This window comes from Anabrus simplex, chromosome 1, assembly GCF_040414725.1.
Source record: "Anabrus simplex isolate iqAnaSimp1 chromosome 1, ASM4041472v1, whole genome shotgun sequence".
In the NCBI taxonomy this organism is placed as follows: domain Eukaryota; kingdom Metazoa; phylum Arthropoda; class Insecta; order Orthoptera; family Tettigoniidae; genus Anabrus; species Anabrus simplex.
Window position 1 is genome coordinate 1,479,415,638 of NC_090265.1, and position 24,972 is coordinate 1,479,440,609.

The following is a 24,972-nucleotide window of genomic DNA, read 5'->3' on the forward strand; positions in this document are numbered from 1 at the left end:
ACATTTGGAATACTGAGAAAATTCCAGAAGACTGGAAATGTGCACTAATTCACCCACTCCACATGAAAGGGGATATTCCAGATATAAACAATTACAGAGGGATTTCCTTACTATCAGTCATCTACAACATTTTCTCTAAAGCCCTATTGACTAGATTAGAAAAACAAACTGTTCACCTCATTGGAGAATATCAGTCAGTGTTTCGGAAATGAAGATCATGCCCAGAACAAATCTTAAACCTAAAAAAAATTTCACAAATTTATAAAACAAAACAAACAATAATTACCTTTGTTGACTTCAAAAAAGCTTATGATTCAATAAACCGACAGACTCTATTCAACATACTTGAGGAATTTCAAGTCAACAGAAAAACAAGGGAATTGATCAAGCAAACTCTAACAGGCACAACAACAAAAGTTAAATTTTTAGGAGAAATTTCACAGCCATTTGAAATTACAACAGGGGTCAGACAAGGCGATGGATTATCACCACTACCATTCAGTCTAGTTCTGGAAAAAGTGGTTCGAGAATTGAAAAATGAAACTAAAGGGATCAATATTGGTAGACTTGTCAAAAACAAAATTCACCTTGGTTGCGTCGCCTTTGCAGATGACTTGGCAATCCTCTCAAACAACAAACAAGAAGCACTCCAGTCCATAGAAAAACTTCATGAAATAGCGGCAAGAACAGGTCTGCAAATTTCATATGAAAAGACAAAGTATATGGAAGATACAAAATCAGGATTTAACAACCAGCCTCTAATCACTAAATATGGGAAATCTCCTAAGTAGATAAACTCAAATACCTAGGCAAAATTATACAACTAAATGGAATAAATTAGCAAGCAAATGAAGAAAGAATTACATAAAGCATACACAATTATCTGGAGCAGATATAGCAAAAAATCTATATCCCAAAATGCAAAATTATGACACTACAACACAGTTGTCAAACCAGAAGTCCTTTATGCATCAGAAACTCTGATAATTAGTGGCTGATCACAAATAAAAAACATCAAAAAACAAGAGAGGAAAATTCTCAGGAAAATTCTAGGACATAAATGCAAAAATGGTATTTGGATGAAAAGGAAATTGCAGGAAATCTATCAAGTAACAGAAAAAAAAATCACAGACACCATTAGAAAAAGAAGAATAAAATTCTATGGTCACCTGATCAAGATGGATAACAATAGGCTAACAAAGAAAATACTAAATCTTGCAGTATCCCTAAAAAATCACAACAACTGGCTTACAGAAATAAACATTGATCTTCAGGAAATTGGTATAAATGAAGAAATCTTGCAGGACAGAAAAAATCAGAAATCTCATAAACAAATACAAATTTGCTGATCAACCTTCAAGACAAGCTACAGGATGGACGGATGAATGCAAAAAGAAGCACAGCGAAAGGATTAAGAGAATTTGGGGAGACAAGAAGAAACGTTGTGCTAAATAAGTTCACATATGCTCCTTAGTTGGGCATAATGAATAAAAAAAAAAAAAATGATATTGCTATTTGCTTTACATCCCACTAACTACTTTTACAGTTTTTGGAGACGCCAGGGTGCCGGAATTTAGTCTCGCAGTTCTTTAATGTGCCAGTAAATCTACCGACATCAGGCTGACGTATTTGAGCACCTTCAAATACCACCGGACTGAGCCGGGATTGAACCTGCCACGTTGGAGTCACCCAGGCATTCAGCCCAGCTATTGTTCCTTATGGAGGGTGTCTCACCTAACTCTGCGACCTCAAATATTTTCTATCTAGCAAACTTATAACTAGAAGTACAATTATTATTGGTAATACACTTGGTACTGTAACTCCTCAAAAGGTGTAGTTGAATGCTTCCTGGTTTTTGTTATAATCTGACACAAACCTTCTTCTTGTTCAAAAACATTTTAATGCAAGGTACTTTAAGACTTTTCTAAGTTTTGTGTTCAAGACTGTTTCATATAGACATTAATGTATTTCATGTTTTACTTTTAGAATATAATGACATTCAACAAGTGTTCCATTGCTGGCAAGTGCTATGGAGATGTTATAGATCCGACCACGAAGGAAGTGATTGAAATAACTGAGGTATGTTTACTCTTGATTATGATTCTCTAGCCTTGGCCATAGCTTCACATCCTGCTATCACTAGTTAGGAACTCTGCAACAACTTATCTTCTGTATATTTCTATATGCTGTACAGAGTTATGGCAAAGTTTAGATTTGAAGGGCACACACAAACATAGTTGCGGAGGTAAAGCCATAAAATCATTTGATTAGTTCAGCTTTCATTTTGAAATATGCAAAAATAAATAAATAAATAAATAAATAAATAAATAAATAAATAAATAAATAAATAAATAAATATGTATGTGTATACATATTTATAGACATGCACATGCTAGCATCAGAAAGTTTAAACTCTGAAATTCTCTATATATTCTTGAAACTGAGATTTATTGGATTTTTGATCTATTTCCCCATGGTGCTGTTCGACAATCTACATATTTAGTGAAAAAAGAAATGGGAATGGCAAGAAAACAAACAGGCAAGCCCAGCTGAAAAGCTAAGGCGTCATAAATAATTAATTTGACGAATCTAGGTTAGGCTAGGGCAGACTCCTATACGAAATAGCAACCGAACATTACGGAAATTTTAGCCAGAACGGAATTCAAGAGTGCTTACCCGAAGGTGGCCTATCCTGTTAGCGAGGCGTCGCACACGACGTAAAACTTCAGACAGACCAAGACAGACTAAGACAGACCAGGGCAAGACAAGACAAGACAGACCGAATTATCACGAACGCTGCCTCGCTCTCTATATATAGGTAAACCCTGGTCTTGGAGTAGCCAATCAGAATGCACGAGTCTGCCTATGCCACCTAGGTTCACCAATCACAATTCCTACTCCCGTCGCGAACTTTAAATAACATTCTCGAATACACACGATCGCGAACCTTTCATTTCCAGAACAGTCAGAAAATATATTCTAGAAGACATAACCAACAAAATACAACACACCCTGCTCAAAAATTCATGTAACATTTCTGGATACTTCCAGTAAGTACAGAACTGAAATCTACTATTTACAAATACCATATGTTACAAATATTACACAGTACAGGATAGGTCATTACAAATAAAACATATTACCACACTTTACAAATAAAGTCTTCAATAAACATTTTCCACTTCCACTATATTGTTCACCTGTGACACAAACGATTTAGATATTATGTAGGTACCTGGAAAGTGTTATTTGTAATATAATCTTTAGCTTGTGTGCACCAAATGTCAGCCTGTATTCTGTTATATTGCTATACCATAAAGTGGGGTAAAACTAATCAGTTGTCAACATTTTTTATTTAAAAAATTATAATATATTTCATCTATTTACCGAGCAGAGTGGCTACACAAGTTAACACATTATGGCTATGGAGCCAAGTGGGTTTGATCCCCACTGCCAGCTCTCATGAGAATGGTTTTCTGTGGTTTTCCATTTTCACTTCCTGGCAAATGTCGGGATAGTTTCTATTCATAGACCACAGCTGATTCCTTTCACATCCTTGCTGAATTTAATTCATCCTCATTCATTAAGCCTTCTGTAGTTCCTCAACTAAGATTGCTGCAGGAAGGGCATCAGGCCATAAAAACATGTCATAAATTTCATCTTACCTTATCCCTGACCCCATGTCAGGAAACAGGACTAAGGCATAGACATCCAATTTTTCATCTTTTGAACTGTGTACACTGGAAATATTAAGCACCCAAGTTTCACTCCCATAAAGCAAATTCGGTCCCAAAACAGACCGATGTAAAGATAGTTTCGCTCGGGAGCTGACTTCCTTCTTGCAGAATACCGTTGCTTGTAAGTTCACTGTGTTAGCTTTACTGCACCTTGATTCAAGCTCACTTACTATATTATACCCGTTTTTAATTTTGTGGGGTAAAACCGATCAGCCATATATCATGGCTGAATAATGGTTTTGCCTTCTTGAGGATGTTAGGAAAGAAATTGGAGTGGAAAAACTTTACAACAGAATGGAGAGGGATAAACTTAAATGGTTTGGACATGTTATGAGGATGGAAGAGGGAAGAATGCCAAAGCGGATGATGGAGAACCAGAAAGAATAAAGGAGGGAACAGTGAGATCCTAACTAAGGTGGTTGAAAACGATCAAGAATGGAATAATTTGAAGAAACCTGGATTGGAACACAGTAAAGGAGGAACAATGGTGGTTGATTAGAGGAAGATTGAAAGGTGCCACAAACATCCCAACACCTCCACAATCCTCTATTTGTAACTAGTTCTGTGGCCTTGTTAAGTTCTATACCTCTTATATTTAAATAGTTAGAAACCAAGTCTAACCATCATCGTCTTGGTCTCCCTCTACTTCTCTTACCCTCCATAACAGAGTCCATTATTCTCCTAGGTAACCCATTCTCCTCATATGACTCCACCACTGAAGCCGGTTTATGCATACAGTTTCATCCATTGATTTAATTCTTAACTTAACCATCTCCTCATTCTGAGTACCCTCCTGCAATTCTTCCCACCTGTTTCTACCAGCAATCATTTTCACTACTCTCATGTCTGTTACTTCTAACTTATGAATAAGATATCATGAGAGACCACCCAGCTTTCACTCCTTTAAAGTAAACTTGATCTGAAAACAGACCCATGTAAAGATAGTTTTGTCCAGGAGCTAACTTCCTTCTTACAAAATACTGTTGCTTGCAACTGTGAGCTCACTGCATTAGCTTTACTGCATATTGATTCAATCTAACTTACTATACTACCATTCTGCGAGAATACAAATCCCAAATACTTGAAATCTACCTGTTTCAGCTTTGTATCCTCAATCTGACATTCATTTCTTTTGGATTTCTTACCTACTGACATTAATTTAGTCTTGGAAAGGCTAATGTTAATACCAAACTTATTGTACCAATTTTCAAATTCCAAGATATTTAGAGCCTATTGCAGAAATGATGACTAGTTTTAAGCCTTAGACAATGTCTACCTAAATGTCTAAATCGACTTGGATGGATATAATATGACCACCCCAACAAATCATTACCAACACTAGGTGGTGACTCCTTTCCTCTTTTGGGTGGTAGGTAGCAGCTTTACGAGAGCTATGAGTATACACTTGATCTTTCCTTCCATGGTGAACATTTCTTGTTTGTGAGGAGAATGTAGTGGTGACTGCCATTCATATGCTTCTCCAGCAGTCTCTTGGCTTTTGTACTCGACATAAAACTGCTGTCAGTTGATGTCCTGTGTTTCTTTTGTACTCTCCAAGCCTCAGGTCTTAATGGTACAATACATTATTTGTGATAGGATTTTCATTTCATGTCACATGATTCCTTGCTTGTGAAGCAGATTTTTGTGAATTCTATGAGGGACATCTTTGATAACTGTTGGTTTCTTTGTTTTGCATTGCCAGCCACTTCTAGTCCTATTATCAACAGAGGAAGTCAGTCTCTTGATTTTTTTAAAACAATTGAATACAGAAATTTACCTTATTTGCAGCAGTCACAACAAGTCAACACTGGACTCTTGTTCCACTTTTGTAACTTGGTCAAAGCAGTATGATTATCTTTCTCTCTGCATTCCGTGTCAATTGTACACAACTGACCTGTAACTGCTTCCATTTTAGGAGTTTGTATTAGAATACTGTTTTGTTGCCCCCACCTTTGTAGGTGTGCCAACCTAACATATTATAGCATCTTCTGTAAACTAGTGACTAAACATATAGCATGACTGGGTATGAACAATTATTTTTAATAAATGTACAGTCTACAAAACTCTGTGAATGAAATAAGCTCCTCCATTATTTCCCTTGAGATTGGGGTTATTATTCTCTGTTCATAGAAATAATTCTGGTCTTGTCCACTTCTATACTTCTTACCTTGAAATACTGAATTTAACCATCATCTCGTCCACTCCTGCATTGTGACCCAAGTTTGTTAGTCTCGCAGACAAACTACCCTTTTCTGTACACTCATAATGGTACTGCTATCTAAACTGGTTTATACGCAGAGCTTCATTCATTATTCTCTTTTCTAAGTAACCTCTTCTATTAATCTTCACATTCCTGACATTGTTCCCACCTGTTTGCACCAACAAGTATTATTGCCATTGATATAACTGAATGTTTTAAATATGTTTGTATCCTGTTCTGTAGTGGTTCCTGTACTGAGTGGCCAGGCTGAAAATATAGCAATATAAAGATAATATGGCTTGCAAACTTATAGCATTAGCTTTCTTATACCTTACTACTATCCTAAGAGTTCACTGCATAAGAAAGAAATGCATGGTCCTACTGATTCCGATTTGGAAAGAAACTCCACACCACCATTTATTTGGAAAGCACAAACATGTTTGAGAACTGTGTTTTGAAGTTTTCTAGAATAATTATTGTTAATTTCTGAAGCATTTTATATTAATTTTTATCAATGCATTTTTGTATGAAGTTACACTAAATTTATAGGATTCATTCTTTCATTGATCATCTACTTTTACATATTTCCTATGCATCTTTATCTTGTGAAGATGTGCTGAAGTTTTCTACAGTTGTATCAGTCACTTTTACAATGTAGGCTTATTTTACAGTGATCAAAACTGTGTTCATGCTTATCTTCTAATTTTTTATTTATGTACTATGTTTGTGTGAATCTAATACTCACGTATAGAGGGATCAATAAACTATAACTAGTGTTGTTGCAGAAAGAAAAAAAAAAAAAAAAAAAAAAAAAAAAACAGTGAGACAAGAATCCAGAGTGCATGTTCTCTACATTGCACCGCATTAGATGCTGTAGTGGGCAACAATTGTTTTATGCAATATTCTGTTATTTTATATCCTAGTAATGAAGATACTAGAAAGAGCTGTATGAAATCTTTGCATGGTATTGTATGCATTTTAAAATCACAAACATATTTAGAAGACAAGATCTTAATATTACATACAGTATATCACATTTAGAACCATTAATACCAATGCCAACTTCTTTTTTATAACACACATTTTGTAACTGTTTCAGTAAATATTTCAAATCCAGCATTTACAAATTGAACTGTGTCTAATATAGCACCCGTTACATCGGTCAAACAGGAAGAGTTTTTAAATTAAATTTGAATTAAATTTTTATCTTTAAAAGAGTTTTTTAACTTGATACAAAGAACATGTAAATGTCAAGCACTCGGTTATAAATGATCATATCAATGATTTTTAATCATTCTGTCACTTTCATAAATCAGGATTTAAACATTTATGTACAGCTAACAAGGGGATCATGCGGAATATATATGAATGTATTCATACACAGTTTGATCGAAGGTTCAACCCCAACTTTAATCTTAATGAAATTTCAGAAGATTAGGGGAGGTAGTGGTATACAATATCTGATCACTAGATTGCGCGCCAAAAGCCTGGATTAAATTCCAGACCTCTCCGCATTACTCATATTGTACCGTATCCTGTCTTAATTTTGGCCTAGCTCAGGGTAGAAGCGCATGTTATGTCTGGATGTGGGCAATAAAATCTCTAATTACTGTAATATACTAAAGTATATGGACAGGTATACGTACATATAAATCTAGTGAATGAAAACGCAGGTAATCGGGTAAAATAGATTTATTGAACTTAAAACATGAATTAAAATCATACTAGATAAATTTAAAAAATATCATACAAGGCAAAGAAAGGGCCATTGTCAAAGAAAGTGACACGCACATATATAAGAATTAACACTATTAACAAATGTTTACAAATAAGGAAACGGGTAACGAACCCGAGGAAAAAACAACAACAAAAAAACACCCATGTTTACATGGAATATGTTTGAATTACATTTTTTCTCCTTATGTTGACTGCCTCGTTAAGTCCCTAGTTCTTTGCCCGAAAGCTCGATATACAACGGTTCATGAGATGTGATGGTAATATCCGATACACTAGTAATTCGTTGAGCATAGCTATGATTTTATTCATCACGAGGTTTCACAGCAGAAGCGAAAGAACTCCTCCCTGAGCACAGCCTCAGGTGGTCCTAACCGTCGGCATTCCTTCAAACAGGGTTGCTTTTATCTTCCTTCCATCAAACATGGATTTAATCCATTAGACGAAGGTTTTACTCACCTTGCTCTTTTCCAATGCTTTAATCATAGAGTCATAGGTTGTATTGCTGAAGGCTCCTTTTACTGTATATCTAGAAATGCCGCCAGTGCAATTTCTTTATATTGTAGGCTTTCCTCTAGTTTACAGACAACTGGTGGAGTGCTACTTCAGTGGATCTGCCAGTTCTAGGGTATATGCAAACTGATTTTCATGTAACGTTGAGTTCAGTTGCACCGGTTCTTCTGATATATTTATCCGGAATTTTCTCCATTGCTTTCAGCATGAAGGAGGTTAAACATAATGGTCTGTATGCTTTAGCTTGGGCATAATTTGCCCTTCCAGGCTTGGGTATGAATACTGCCTTAGCTTGAGACCATGATTTTGGCACATACCCTAAAGCTAGACTAGCTCTGAGGAGGTCCGTCACGGCATTGACGAGTATCTCCCATCCTTCCTGTAGGAGTATCGGAAGTATCTCATCTGGCCTCGGAGCCTTTATATGGTGAAACGTGTCAATTGCCCATTTTACATGGTTGTGTTTTATTATTCTGTTGGCACAGTTCCAGTCTGCTCTTCAAGCTCCAGTCTCTGTTCCAACCGTTTCTTCTTCTGTCATCTCCTCAGCCTCAGGAAAGTGACACGCCATTAGCATCTCCAGCATGTCCTTCTCCGCCTGAGTAAATGACCCATCTAGTTTCTCCAGTGTCCCCACCTGATTGAAGAACCTTCTGGAGCCTTCCTGTTTTAGTGTGTGATTCCACTTTCTCCCAGAACAGTCTCCAAGATTTTCTGTTTGTTTTCCATATCTCTGGGTTATACTAAGTGAGTTTTCTATGATATACGTCCCACATTCCATTTCTAGATGATATTCTATACAACATCCTAACCTCTTTTTCCATTTTGGCTAGTTTGTAGTTACACCACCTTACTTTTTTGATGTTTGTATGTTCTTTGAGAGGACAGTTGTCATGGAATGAGTCTATAATGGCCCGTTCTAACAGTTCCACGGCCTTATCCAGTTCCTTCTGTCCTCTCACGTTAGTTGGAATTTTTTGTACAGCTTTCTGTAGAACTTCTTTGTATCTATCCCAGTTAGTTCTTTTTGGGTCTCTGTACATCCCAATCCCACAGTCTTCTATCTATTGCAAATTGGATGTGCTGGTGGTCTGCCAGTGATGGTTCCTCCAGCACCTTCCAGCCTTTAATAAAGTTTGCAATATGCATAGTGTAATGTCTATTACCTCCCTACAATTTTTATTTATAAATGTAGGCTTGTTTCCTAGGTTTAGTATCGTCAACTCAGTTCCAATAATAAACTCTAGTAAAACTCCCCTCTTTCATTGCAGTTCATGCTGCCCCTATTAGCTTACCTCCAGAATCTGCCAGTCCTGCTACTCTGCCCTTAACTACCCATGGCTCTTGTATAAGAGCCACATCGATAGCCTCGGACTTGAACTTCCTGACGAAATTGGCCACAGCTGATTTTTTTATGTTGTAGGTTGGCCTGTAGAATGTTCAGTACCATCCTTGCCAACACTAGGTTTTGTTTTTCCCTTAATTACTTGAAATTTGATCTTCCCAAGTCCAAGCTTGGCCTTAAGGCCTCTCTTCTTGAGCTCTTCAAAATCTCTTTCATTAAGGGCCAAAACAATTGTCCTTCCTGTGTCATCAGTAGTTGTTGCATTCATCACTCTCCACTCTTTCGTCAGAAGTTTGGTGTCATGCTAATGTATCCTGACAAGCACATCATCAACCTTCATCTTGTCTTGCCTCTGTGGATCCGTGGTAGAGTGTCGGTCTCCGAATCCCAAGATAGCGGGTTCAAACCCGGCAGAGGTAGTCGGATTTTTGAAGGGCGGAAGAAAGTCCATTCGACACTCCATGTCGTACGATGTCGGCATGTAAAAGATCTCTGGTTATACATTTGGTATTTACCCGACAAAATTAATTAAATCTCAGCCATAGACGCCCAAGAGAGATCCGGTTTACTCTGTCTGCCACCTAGCGGACCTAGAGTAAAACGGAACGTCGAAATTGACGAGCAGACAGCCAGATGGCGTCAAATCGAAATGTTTGCACACGGTAGCTGAGGCCATACATTTATTATTATTATTATTATTATTATTATTATTATTATTATTATTATTATTATTATTATTATTATTATTATTATCTTGTCAAATGGAGGAGAAAACTTGGTGATGATCTTTGTAGTATTCAGCATCTTCTTGGCTTCTGCCACCTCCAAATTCTCCCCTTTCCAAGGGTTGCAATTGGCCACTATCTGTTCCAGCCAGCTTTTAGCTTCTGGATTTGCACAGATCAGTACCATTGCTCCACTTTCCAGCCTTGGAGACTCGAGGAAGCCTGGAAGGCATCCGTCCAACAGCGGTTTCATTTGCACTATCAGAGCAGATGAAAGTTCCTTCATATCTTCCTCCTTCAGTTTCCTGTCTGGAAAGGTTTTAGGTATTATTGCTACCTTGATTGAAGTTAGTCTTTCCGAAAAGGACATGACCGTCTCTTCTTTCTGTTTCTTGGTGGGCAGTTTTGTAGCTGAACTTGATGGTGTACTATCCCCCGACCTTGGCCTTTTGGGCGTTGTCGGAAGGATAGCCTCTCGCCGATCCCTGTTCCTTGGCTTCTTCTCTGTCCAAGTTCCAGCTGCTATTTTGGCTTCCTTTCTCACTCTCTTTCTTTCCTTATAATATGCACTGTTGTGAGGTGGTCTGTCGATATGAAATCTGTTGATTTTCGATGCAGAAATCTTCAGTTCTGTCTCTGCAGATGTTCCTGGTTTGCATGTGGTAGCAGTCTGCCCTACTGGAGCTTCTGTTGCCATTTCTTGTTTTCAGTTAGCGACAGCCTGTCCAATTGGGACTGCTGTCTCCATTTTTTCATCTTGGGCTTGCTCCCGGATCTGCTCTACTGAAGCTTCCATGGCTTCCCTTGATGTCGAAGTTTTTGAAATTGATTCTTTATAAGCATCCATATTTCAATCAGTCATAGGGTTTTTGCCCCTTCCAGGGTCGTAAGTGTCGTTCTCACCATCCGTGGTGAGGCATACAGCCAGACGTTGTCCTCCCGCAACTCAGGCTCTCCGTAGCAGAGACCACGCCCTTCAGTCGTCCATCCAGCGGTCCGCCCCTGGCCCGAACCTAGCCAGGTTTGTTCCCCCTTCAGTAGGCCTACTCACGTGGTCTCCACTTGGCATTACCATGACTGAGTTCACAGCCATGACTTTCCCCCTAGGTTGGGATCGCCCCTTTCCCAACTCACGGCTCGTCCAGGCTACAAGAGCAAAGTGATTTGTTGGTTCCAGCACCCTGCGGTGAGCCTTCACCTCAATCACCAGCCCCACTTCACCTGAACCACCATATCACCCATGTGGAGGAACCATGGATGCCTTTCTAGCATGTGTGGGCGAGGCCTCCACTTCCAAGCCTTGGCTTGGGCTAGTAACAAAAAAGTGTGTCTTACAAGGGAGCAAAGCACAATATAATGGGGTATTTTATAATGGTTTCCCACAGGAATTGTCTGGGGACTGGGTAAAACACCTTCATTACCTGGATAGTGTAATAAATAGGAGTGTCTTGATAGATGTTTTACTGTGATGAAAATGCCCATATACAGGATGGAAGGTAACTAATGCACCAAATTAACACAAATAATAGAACTTGGGGAGAAGATCACAATTTTGCAAGTTTCAGGTCTGTAACTTGCATTGTTACATTATAATATCACAAAGAATACAGTGAAGTAAAAGGTTCATGGCTTGACACAAGACAATAGAATGTACAAAACCCTAGGAATGTGCCAGAACAAATGCTGTTTTGGTTATTTGTCCAGTATCTCAATGTGTTAGCGCTAAAGAATTAAAAACGTATGATTTGAATGGTAGCAATGCAGCTTCGCTATGATGAGCGAATGGTGGACAACCTTGTTGGGAAGGGAGGAGCAACCTGTGAAGTAATGTTTACAACACGGACACGACTCATAATACTTAGCCATGGCGGAGTTCACATCTGGGGAATACTTGGACATGGTTTTAATTTTCAGTGAAGGACAGAATGCTTGTGCAACTGCAGAGATGTTCACTGATTGACTTCCAAAAAGAAGGCCTCCATATCTGGAGCTTTAGGGCTGTTGTACAGGTGGCAGATTCCTTATCAGTTGTTTGCCTAGGCTTTTCTTAAATGATTTCAAATAAGTTGGAAATTTATCAAACATATCCCTTGATAAATCATTCCAGTCCCTAATTCCTGCCCCTATAAACAAAATATTTGTCCCAATCTGTCCTGTTGTCTTATTGGATTCCAACTTTATCTTCCCATTGTGAATTTGTTTCCTTCAAAAGGGAAAAAGCTCCATTCAAGCATATTCGTCTGTCATTCCATGCCATCTCTTTACTAACAGCTTTAGAACATACTGCTTAGTCTTCTCGCTCCCAAGCTTTCCCAGCCCGAAGTTTGCAACGTTTAAAAAAAAGTAAATTTGTATCCTCATCCAAAGGTGGTGCTGCCCTTTCAGGCACTTCACTAGCGGTGAGCTACATATACATACCAGCCACCCTGCCAGTCTTAAAATCCTTTCAGAAGGGTATAGGATGAGTATGTAGGACAGAAAGGACAAAAGGCTGGCTGTGAAAGGTGTCCACGTTACCCAAAGATGTCTACATTATCCATGATTGCTCAGGCTGAATGTTCTCACCTGTCGCATCTAGTTTAGTTCTAAGGAATATAGAAAGGGAAAATGACTTGTGTTATGGAGAACCACGTTTGCCCATGTTTTATCGGCACTTCATTTCGTCCCATCTAGTGAGATGGTATACACTATACAGTCAGACTTCTCTAGGTCAATATCATCACTACAATCCCATCTTTTCCAGTGAGTTGTCTATCCTAATCCATAGTCTGACCTCTGTAGGTCATTACCACTTCATTGTCGTCTCTTCTAGTGAGAGGATGTCTATCCTTAATAAACCGTCTGACCTATCTAGGTCAACATCTTCACTTCATTCTCGTTTCTTCTAGTGAGAGGTTATCTTGTAGCAGCAATACAGAGAATAGCTGATACTGAAAATGTCTTGCCCAGGCATGAGGCTGGTAGGGTTAGACACGATCTTCAATTATGTACAGACAAGAAAATGTTCCACTCTATCAATACAATTTTATTATTGTAAGAATTAGCTTAGAGGACAGGTTTCGACTTTTAAACTGTCATCATCAGCTGTACATGAATACCTTTACATTTTTGTCAAGCATTAGTTGGTACGCCCTTTTCTAAAGGGAGATGTCATAGGGAAGCATCATGTCTAAGTGTCCAAATTGGGCATGTTGAATGTAAAATGGTTACATTTTATAATTCAGGTACTTAGGTATAGAGCTATCTCTTTCAGGACTAGAATTTGTTTATAAAACCTAACTTAAGCTTAAATCTAAATTACAAATACATTAAACACATTAAAATACACAGTACATGTTAAAATCCTTTAAAATAATGAATATAAAACATTTCATAAAAATGAATGTATGCATCTTGTATGTATCTATGTTCTCGTTTGAGTCCAATGTTGTAAATAATTCAGTGCTTGCATTCATAGGCAATGCTGTAGCTCTCTTAGGAAGTCTTATTGTATGTTTAAATGTCTTCAATTGTGTGTGTGTGGCCTTAATTAAGGTACAGTCCCAGCATTTGCCTGGTGTGAAAATGCAAAACCACGGAAAACCACATCAGGGCTGCCGACAGTGCTGTTCAAATCCACTATCCTCCAAATGTAAGCTCACAGCTGTGCACTCCAAATTGTATGGCTGATTCACTCAGTGACATGATCTTCTTGCAGAAGACTTTTAGAGCTTAGGCAGAGGACCGCAGCAGGAGTACTCCCCAAATCGTGGCTGTGGTAGGAGTGTTCCATGGGACCATCATATGAACATTACGGGAAGACTGGCAATATCCGTACTGTCTGCAGTGTGTTCAGCACCTGTTGGAGAAAGATTATGCACCATGCATTGCCTTCTGTGAATGGGTATATTGTCAACCCAAAGACTTGGTGAATCATGTTTTATTTAATGACGGGCCCTCATTTACGAGGAGTGGCATCTTCAATTTTCACAACACATGTGTGAAGAAAATGAAAATCCACAGCCTGCTTCCAGTCATCTGACCGGGTCAGGAATGGAATGAATGAAGCCCCCATCTAGCGGCGAGGATGGGAAAAATGTGCCAGCTGCCGAAGCCTCTCACACTCCTCTGGGGCAATGATAAATGACTGACAGATGAAATAAAATGTTAATGGACAGTGTTGCTACAACACATGTGCGATCAGAGAATAATCCCTAGACGTTCCCACCACCAGGTTTGGTTTTCCATTAGTGTTTGAACAGGAATGTTGGGATGCATTATCATAGGATCTGTGGTATTAACTCATAGACTGACTGGCGAATCCTATCTGCAGTTTCTGGAAGGCACTATACCACTACTACTAGATAATGTTCCACTCCATACCCGATGGCTTATGTGGTTCAAACATGACGGAGCACCCTCGCACATTACCAGTGCAGTGTACTGGCACCTGGACAATGCCTATCTGCAGCAATGGACTGGGCATTGGCACCTTATTGGCTGGCCACAAGAAACCTGATGTAAACCCCTTAGATTACTTCTTTTCGGAGTACGTGAAATGTAAGGTGTATTGTAGAGAAGTGGAAATCGTGTAAGAGCTCCAGAAACATGTCTTGGAAGTTTGTCAGGACAGCAGTCAAGACCACGAGGTACTGAGTCTGGTTTAAGAGAGTTTTCTCTGAAGGTTCTGAGCATGCATTAGTGCCAGTGGTGGACATATTCAACACCTACTGTAACAATGTGCACCAATTCCCATGATTAATCTAGTAATGTGTGTCACTCTCTAAAAGGTATAGAAAGACTTTGCTGTTATGTTTTCTTTCTCTCTGTTAAAAAGGTAAACTATGCTTAGAGTTTTACGTGACCTTTACTTTTGTGATAATACGCCATGTGACCTCAATTTCTTTGTGGAATATAACCCATAGGACGTGACATTGTAACTGTACAGAACTGTGGTATCAGACCATGAACTTGTTTACAAAGTTATCACAGAGTGTGGCGAGGTGTGAAGCTATCTAACCTCGACTTCAATTGAGTATTTAATAGTGCACTCCCTACTACGAGTTTGTTTAAACATTGGGAGAAGAAAGCCATCATTGTCCGGTGCATGCTTTCCAGGGCATTGTATCATTCCAGTAAGCTGTAGCAGGCTATGTAGTGGTGGTTTATAATCCTGCATTTCTCACTAGTCAGATTGTATACAGACTCAAACTAAGAAGATGTCTCATTGTATAGATATCAGCATATAAAAGATCTCTGGTGTTACATTTGGTATTCACCCAACAAAATCAATTAAAATTCAACCATAGACCCCCCAAGAGGGATTCAGTTTACTCAGCCATCTAGGAAGCGTAGAGTAAAACGGAGCATCGAAATTGATAAACAAGCAGCCAGTTGGCATCAAACTAAAATGCTTGCACATGGTATCTGAGGCGATACAATTATTATTAGTTACCTTCCACTCTGTATATCACACTTTCGAACATGAAACCCGTACAACATGTAAAATACAAGTTCCCAATTTCCTTTCTGTAGTATTTAGGGATACTTACCTATCATATGGTTTTAGTGATGGGAGTGTCCAAGGACATGTTCGACTCACCTGTGCAGATCTTTCTATTTGACGCCCATGGGAGACCCACGTGTCTGGAGATGATGATGATGATGTAGGGCGTGAAAATAAAAGACTCCCTAAGCCTCAAAAACCTAATACCAGGGAGGTTGGTAAAGAACAATAGTTGACAGAGGAAACTGACACAGCTAAGCAGAAGCAATGCCAGACTCACCTAGCGGAACCATGGTCGTCAACCCACGCTTCCAAGTTGGCAGTCCTTGGGCTCCCTTTTAGTCACCTCTTACAACAGGCAGGGGATAGCGTAGATGTTATTCTACCGCCCCCACCCACAGGGGTTACATGGTCGAGAATGGAGCCGGAATAAACATGTGATGATGAAGGGATTAAGGCATTTCCATTCTCCTATTCAAATAAATATTTTGAATTATTTATCCAGAAAATAATGTAAACACGAAAGTGACATGCAAATTTTGTTTGGGGGAAATCATTTTGAAAGTTTGATTAGTCTCGCCTAGTGGTGTTAGTGTGGGGTCTGTTATCGTTGCCAGGGGGTGGAAATACACATTACTAATGTGAGGAAAATGATTAGCAACATCAAGTGAACATTCACTTGCAAGATCATGCAGTAAGAAAAGTCAATGTCTGTTTAATCCTATTCAGTGAAATTCAATTAAAATTTAAAAATTTGTCACCTTTTAAGAATTGTCATAAAATACTGCAAAAAAGACTGACTGTTGTCAGTGGGAAATAATGTGCACAAGGCAGTCAATATAATGTGTTGTGTAATAATTAATAAACAAGGTTTCAGAATTAGAATAAATACTTTTTTGCTGGCCAGTGTTTGGCTTATTTCTGTGTCATTTTAGTGGGATGCTTATTTTTAGTTTCACAGCTGAGATATTACAACATTTTTTCACTTTTATATAGAAATCCTGGGTAAGACAGCCAGCCCCGTGGTGTAGGGGTAGCGTGCCTGCCTCTTACCCGGAGGCCCTGGGTTCCATTCCCGGCCAGGACAGGGATTTTTATCTGAATCTGAGGGCTGGTTCGAGGTCCACTCAGCCTGCGTGATTACAATTGAGGAGATATCTGACGGTGAGATAGCGGCCCCGGTCTAGAAAGCCAAGAATAACGGCCAAGAGGATTTGTCTGGCTGATCACACGACACCTCGTAATCTGCAGGCCTTCGGGCTGAGCAGCGGTTGCTTAGTAGGCCAAGGCCCTTCTGGGCTGTAGTGTCGTGGGGTTAGGGTATTAGACAGTTTTCATCAGTTATTAGTTACCTTGCACTCTGTATATCACTGTTTCGAACATGAAACCTGTACAACATGTAAAATACAAGTTCCCAATTTAGGGATACTTATCATATGGCTTTAGTACTGATCTATAAGACCATATTCCAAGCTCTTTACTCAAATAATCATCATCATCATCATCGTCATTATCTGTCAACCATTTTTGGGTGTAAGATTCTTAACACCTTCCACTATGGATCGGTGTTAAGAAGAGTGATTATTTAAGGTCATTGTCTTGTTCTCATGATTATGCCTTTGAAATTTAGCAAATACATTCTGTTATAGATGTAAAATAATTTATTATGGTATTCACTGGTTCAGCAGGAATTTGTATAAACACAGTTGTTGCTTTCTACGTGGCTCTCAACTTTCTTCCTTTGTGGCATGAGATAGTGCTTGCTATTAGCCTGCATTTTACTTGTTTGAAAATTAGCTCTCACTCTTTCAAATGTGATATTTTCTATGTCTTTGAAGGCCAAGGAGTAAGCATTGTGGATAGTACAAGAAAAATTGCAACCTTAATATTAGATGGATTGGTTAGATTTTACACTTCTAGTAACTTAGTTTAATTTAGTTTAAGTGAAGTTAGAAAATGAAATTGAATTTAGTTTAACTGAAGTAGGAATTTTAGTACTGGTACTATAAGCAGTGTGTGATTAGAGTTTTGAATTCTGTGGAACATTGTATTCTTTTGTGTTGTTGAAGTTTTTAGCAGAAAATTTGCATTCAGTTCCTTAAAAGAATTGTCCTTTTGTTTTAGTATTTTCTCCCTGATATCCATATTTCTTTTTCTTATCATTGTTTTTATTTCAGTGCAACAATTTGATGATAAGTGTAGTGCACTATAGGCCTGTTTTTATTGATTGTCTTTTTACTGTATTTGATTTCACTACAAATTGGTTTAAGGGGTAATCCCAAGGTTCCAAATATATGCCTACAACTTTCTGTAAGAGATGACTTATAATTCTAAAAAAACAAAAAACAAAAAAAAGCATTTTATGCCGTGGGGTAAACAGTTATTGTCCAAAGGTAATTAAAAAATTAAGCATGTGGTTTTGTACAATTAACTTTTCTGATTGTATTACCATGGACACAAGAAAATCCCCTGAGATATTCAAGAAAAATTAACTAGAATTTCCATACAAGGGTATTTTGCTGAAAACTTGCTACTTTTTTTGAACATGATGGTGCCTGTCCACATTCTGTAGCCCATGCTTAAACCTTCATTGCCTTATTCGAAAAGGAGTGATGGACCACCCCAGTTCAACACTGACTTTGTAGCAAGTAACTTTAAAGCCTAGCAGTACGTACTTTCTGGTGAAGGTTCATATATAATTTTTTTTACTATCCTTTGTATATATTTATTTATTTACATAGTTTACGCCCACATTGGAGCACTTAAATCAAACCCAAATACATTTACGTTAACAAAGAATTAACTGAAGATTTAGCTTGCATCATCTTCTTCCTTTCCCAAAACCTCTTCATTCTGGCTGATCTGGCTGCCCTTTCTTCATCAGATATGACATATTGTTTGTGTTGTACAGTTTTTAATGACAATCTTATTTGTTTGTTCTTGAGAATCCTTTGTATATAACGGCCAAGAGGATTCGTCTGGCTGATCACATGACACCTCGTAATCTGCAGGCCTTCGGGATGAGCAGCGGTCGCTTAGTAGGCCAAGGCCCTTCTGGACTGTAGTGTCGTGGGGTTAGGGTATTAGACAGTTGTCATCAGTTATTAGTTACCTTGCACTCTGTATATCACTGTTTCGAACATGAAACCTGTATATAACTGTAATCCTTACAAAGCTGCTTTGTGAGCCAAACTTATGCTTGTGATTTTATGTGACCAGGCAAGTTGGCCGTGTAGTTAGGGGTGCACGGCTGTGAGCTTGCATCTGGGAGATAGTGGGTTTGAATCCTACTGTCGGCAGCCCTGAAGATGGTTTTCCGTGGTTTCCCATTTTCATACCAGGCAAATGCTGGGGCTGTACCTTAATTAAGGCCATGGACGCTTTCTTCCAACTCCTAGGCCTTTCCTATCCCATCGTCGCCATAAGACCTATCTGTGTCAGTACGACGTAAAGCCACTAGCAAAAAAAAAAAAAAATGTGAACTGAAAGATGTGCACATTGTATAGACAAGATATGTCAGTAAACTGGTAACAAATTGTATTTTAGAGGAAATACAATCAATTTTATAAAGTTATACACACACACAAAAGTTTTGGTTGGATTAGACCACTCTTGAATTATCCTTAATTTTTTGTGCTTCAGCGTTAGAGACTTATCATGGTAATGGAGATTTACTGAGATGTTACAGAATTCTTATCTAGACATAATTTTGGTACTTATCTAAAACCTGTCTCTTTTGTTATCCCTTTATAGAGCAGAATTATTTTTTGTTGGATTTTGTTTCTACCTGAATGACATCTTATTGAGGAAAACATTAATACAGATTGGATTTCTATCATCATAAAAATAGTGGCCAACTTTATAACCCTAAAGCATTTAGGAAAATAATTGAAGGTCATGTGCTCAGTGGTTAATAAATTAACCACATTAAGAAAACAATATTATTTGCTTATAGATCTTTGTTTAATTAAATTTTATTACATATTTACTGTTTGAAGTCTATTAACGTTAGTGTGGTATGGCTACAATGTGCACATCGCCTACATGTCCTGGGTATGGGCAGATGATCTCCACCACCTCTGAAGGTGTCATTACCCTTGAACTTTGCGTGGGTAACAATTACCTGACCAGAACCATTATTTTTCTTTAGAGCAAATGTTTGCTATCAGTTCACCAGGAAGTAAACTCTTGAACTGTAAATGATTTATACTCCTCCAGTTTTGCAAGATAACTTTTCTTACAGATCATGAATGAACTTACTATAGAAGAATCAATCGTGTAATTGAAGAGCTTTATCCATCCTCTTCATAGCTTTTACGATACATTGTAACCTCAGTGTTTGTGATCAAACTTATCAACTCCACTCATATACTCTACTAGTTATAATCAGACACTGATAAGGGACATTCTGATAGCTTCCTCCTGACCTTTCTTATTCTACCTTTTTACATAAAGTTTAGTCTCTGTAATAACAACAGATTTTTTTGCCTTTATATTTTCATTTAGATACAGTACTGTCTCCTGCCATTGCAAAATCACTGTTACATAATTGCATAGAACTACCTGCTACCAAATGGAATTTAGGAAGACAAACTCCAGTGGATAAAATTGTCCCTTAACCAAACAATCCTCTGGATAGCAGCTTAGATTGCAATGGAATGCTACAAAACAATCTGTTAAAAAATAAACTATAGCCCAAAAATTCAAATAATTTTTTCAAATTGCATTGTAATCTTCTCACCTAAAGGTTCACCACTACCTTCTCCTTTTCCATCATAAATTTTTAAATTTAGCATCAAACCTGTCATAGCACAGCATACAACAAAATCCTTGTAGCCCATCTTTATTTGTTTTGGAGGCATGTATTGTTTTAGGCTGCTTTGACCTTTGAAAGCAACCCTGCTTTCATCTGTAGATAAGAATCTTGAGGGATTGAAAGCATTGAAAGCTTGTGTAAAAACATTATTCAAGTGATTTAGTGGAAGTCTCACTTTATACAACTTGTCATAATTAGGTTCCCCTCACTTAGGCATGTAGCTGTTAGCAGTTAGATGAATGGTCCTCATAATCTTAATAAATCTCTTCATAGGCATAGCAGCGACTCTAGCCACTCTAAAATTTTGATTTCTTGACCAAAACAGCCTAAGGATGGGTACATAGTTAAATCCCATTATAACATTATCTCAATGAATGCCTTCCATTCACCACTTGTTAAATCTAATGCTGACCCTTTTGTGCAGCATACTTATTTGACTACCGAGCTGGATAGCTGCAGTCGCTTAAGTGCGGCCAGTATCCAGTATTCAGGAGATAGTGGGTTTGAACCCCAATGTTGGCAGCCCTGAAGATGGTTTTCCGTGGTTTCCCATTTTCACACCAGGCAAATGCTGGAGCTGTACCTTAATTAAGGCCACGGCCGCTTCCTTCCCACTCCTAGCCCCTCCCTGTCCCATCGTCGCCATAAGACCTATCTGTGTCGGTGCGACGTAAAGCAACTTACAGAAAAGAGAGACTTATTTGACCAAGCTCGATAGCTGCAGTTGCTTAAGTGCGGCCAGTATCCAGTAATCGGGAGATAGTGGGTTCGAGCCCCACTGTCGACAGCCCTGAAGATGGTTTTCCGTGGTTTCCCATTTTCACACCAGGCAAATGCCGGGGCTGTACCTTAATTAAGGCCACGGCCGCTTCCTTTTATTTCCTAGGACTTTCCCATCGCATCGTCGCCATAAGACATATCTGTGTCGGTGCGACATAAAGCAAATAGCAAAAAAAAAGACTTATTTGATTCAAGTCAAATGTTCATCAATAGAACTTCAGTAAAGAAAATTTGAAATAATTTCAATGGAGACAGTAGATCTAGATGCACATTAGATCCAAAGGGCTTTGAAAATTAAAAATTGTAATGGACAGTTGGAGCAGTTCCTCTTTTGAAAAAGTTGTACTGATTGTGAGACACTGGTGGTGGTGTTGGCGGATCAGGTTCTGACTCCTTGTCAGAATTTGATGAATTGTAGGTCTCTCTTACCATCATAATCTGGATCACCTACTGTATTTATGTGAATCTAATGTGCCATTGAATGTAATGTACAACCCAATTTTAAAAATTAAAAATTATAAAAATGAGTTTGTTGGCGTATCACTTTTAGGGTAAATTTACTTTATACAACAATGGATATATACACAAACTATCAAAACAACAACAATTTTTAAGTGGCCCATTGTTAAGTGACACAGTCATTATTAAAAAAGAACGCCTAACGTGATTACCTACATGACCTACATTCAGTAAATTACAGGTGTTACTCATCATTATTCACTAATGTCATCATTACTGGTATCCTCGGAGAAGTCTAAATCAGAAACAGATTCATGTCCTCTTCCCCCATCATCCTCGTTGTCATTCCAGAGCGCATCATCTTCACTGCCATCCAGAGTATTTGAAATGCAACATTTCTTGAATGATTTTACGATCATTGGTGCTTCGATGCTTTTTCAGTCAGTCAAAACCCAGTGATGATAATAATAATGTGGAGTGCAGCATGCTTAATTTTTCCTGACTGAGTCAGTTCACGGTTTGATTCGCAAAATAATTTTTCCTACTGTTCCTGAATGTATTCTTTGAAAGGTTTATTTATACTAACGTCCCGGGGTTGTAACACAGAAGTCATTCCTTCAGGAATAATAATAATAAGGTCACTGGCTAGGCTGTGGATCTTCCTTTTTATGTCATCAGTGAGATGACCATGAAATGCATCAAGACATAGCACTGCTGGTAGTTTGGAAAGCCCACCAGGACAGAGGTCCCATATGTTTCAGAGCCTGTCAAGCATTAAATTTTGTCATCCATCTCTTCTCTTGGTTTCGAACAATGACGTCATCAGGGAACAGCTTTTCATTTTTAGGGATCTTGGGGCTTGTTTTCCACTTGAAGATTAAGAAAGGGGGAAGTTTGTGCCCATCTGCTCTGATTGCCAGCATTACAGTTACGCGCCGTTTTTTTCACCCTGATGTTTTGATGGCGGCTTCTTTTGTCCCCTTCTCATCAGTCGTGCAATTACGTACTACCGTATATCAGACCAAATTGGCATCTTATCAGCGTTGCCTATTTGGCCCATTGAAAAATTCTTCTCTTTCCAAAGTGTGATAACATACCGCTGAATTTCTTGAAGTTTTTTCTTAAAATCCTTTGGAAGCTGTCGGCATATTGTTGCACAGCATCGTAAAGATAAACCCACCCATTTCATAAAGCAATCAACCCATCCACAGCTAGCCTTAATCTCCTGCCTCAAGAACTGCAGCCACCTCTTTTGCTTTGTTCCTTATGGTGTCACTAGTCACAGGTTGCCCATTCTTCTTCCTTTCACAGACAAATTCCAAAACATTTACTTCACAATGTTTTAGTTTTAGTTTCAACGTCAGGATGTCTTCCTTTGCGAGGGCCAGTGAATTTCTTTCTAGTAGTGGTAGTAGCAAATAATGCCAACTGTTTCCTCCATAAGCGAAAATTACTCTCAGCTACATTGAACTCTCGTCCTGCCCTCCTGTTACCGTATATTTCAGCATAAAGAATTACTTTACTCTTGAAAGTAGCATCATATGATGTTCTTCTCTGCTTGCTTTCCATTTGGTGACTACCTAATGCAAACACACTATGCACTAATAGGCAAAAATAATGTAATGAAGTTGAGAATTACAACAATGCATTGTGACATAGGGAACAATAAATTTCAGTGATGTTGCCAGTGAACGACGGATTCAAGTTCGTACTCGAATGTAACACGCCATCAAATCTTAGGTGCACCCCAATTTTAATACTGCGCATGGTCAAAAAAAAAAAAAAAGTGCGCATTGAATTTGTGTAACTATGGTACATTGTCATCAGAGTCAAAAATCCATAGGCAGCGAGGAGTTCTTACCATTGGTGGCAAAATTTCCTAAATGAGGATGTCAATGGCAGGGACATCCTTTGCATCTGAGTCTCTACCACATACTGAATCAGAGGGATGTAGAGTTCCAAAAATTCTTCTATGGATGAAGCATTGAATCTACTCCAAATTAACAGATTTGGGAGCCAACTTGTGTGTCTCCTTGAAAATGGTTGGAATCAACTGACATATTTGCGAACCAACCTGAGTGTCTCCTTGAAAATAGTTGGAACCAAATCACAGGTTTGGGAATCAGCTTGAGTGTTTCTCCGAAAATGGTGTGAACCAACTGACAGATTTGTAAACAAATTCCAGTACAGCTGAACTCAGTATGTCCAAGAATTCTTCACTAATTAATGTTTATTGTTGTATTCATTCAGCAATCCAGATTGTTAATTGGTTTTATAGGAATCCAGCACAATTTTCTTTTTAAAATAGGAAATTAAAAAATTCACAATACCACATTATGATGTGTTAAAATGAAATGTTGTGATGAGGATGAAATGATGAAGACGACATCACAAACACTTAGTCTCCCAGAAAGGGGATTTAGCCCTGGTCGGGAATCGAACCCGGAACCCTTTGTGCCATAGCCCCGCATGCTAACCACTTGCAGCTGGACATAACATTATTTATTCTAATATTGCAATAGTGCAAATGCCACAATAACACCAGGTTTATTTTCTTGATGCCTATCCTACCACATTCATAACCATAGGCTTTAATATACCCCATTTACTCATTATAACACTTCAGATTGTTGATCATGGTCCTTTTTTGTCCTTTCAATAAGTATATGGGATCAATGGTGTGTATGCCTGATTGAAATTGCTTATAACATCTTAGCTGTACATGTTTTCCATGATATCCAAGTAAACATTATAAATACAAACCTTTATGAAGAATGTGTCATAGTTTGAAACCTTGGAATGCCTTCAGAGTTGAAAGCATCTTGGCTGAAACACAGCCTCCAAAGGGAAAAAATGAGGTTAGACCAAACAAGTAATCATGCAATATACAGGGTCTCTCATATAAACAAAGACCATCCTGGCAGTATTTTTACTCTCCAATACGTAAGCTGCAGTATAGAAGAAATTATGAACATTTTGCTGCCATGCATTCAACAGAATATGTAGATAACCTGGTTTGTACAACCTCCTGTAATTATCTAGGTGTCAAGTCAAATAATATGTTAAATGTCCCAAGTTGTACATTTGCTGCTACTGTTGTTTAATCATGCCTGAGACAAGATTTTCTTCTGAAGACATGGAGCAATGTTCTCTGTGAAATGTAAAGAATTTCACCTTG

General features: G+C 38.4%; 1 protein-coding gene across 4 annotated transcripts in view; it reads left to right on the forward strand.

Annotated features, from left to right (window-relative positions):
• ATP8B (ATPase phospholipid transporting 8B) overlaps nucleotides 1-24,972 on the forward strand; it is a 940,482-nt gene that overhangs the window by 702,810 nt on the left and 212,700 nt on the right. For all 4 annotated transcript variants that reach the window (XM_067137969.2, XM_067137971.2, XM_067137970.2 and 1 more), the window contains one exon: nucleotides 1,987-2,079. In XM_067137969.2, coding sequence (XP_066994070.1) covers nucleotides 1,987-2,079 — 93 coding nt within the window. The remainder of the gene's footprint in view (nucleotides 1-1,986; nucleotides 2,080-24,972) is intronic.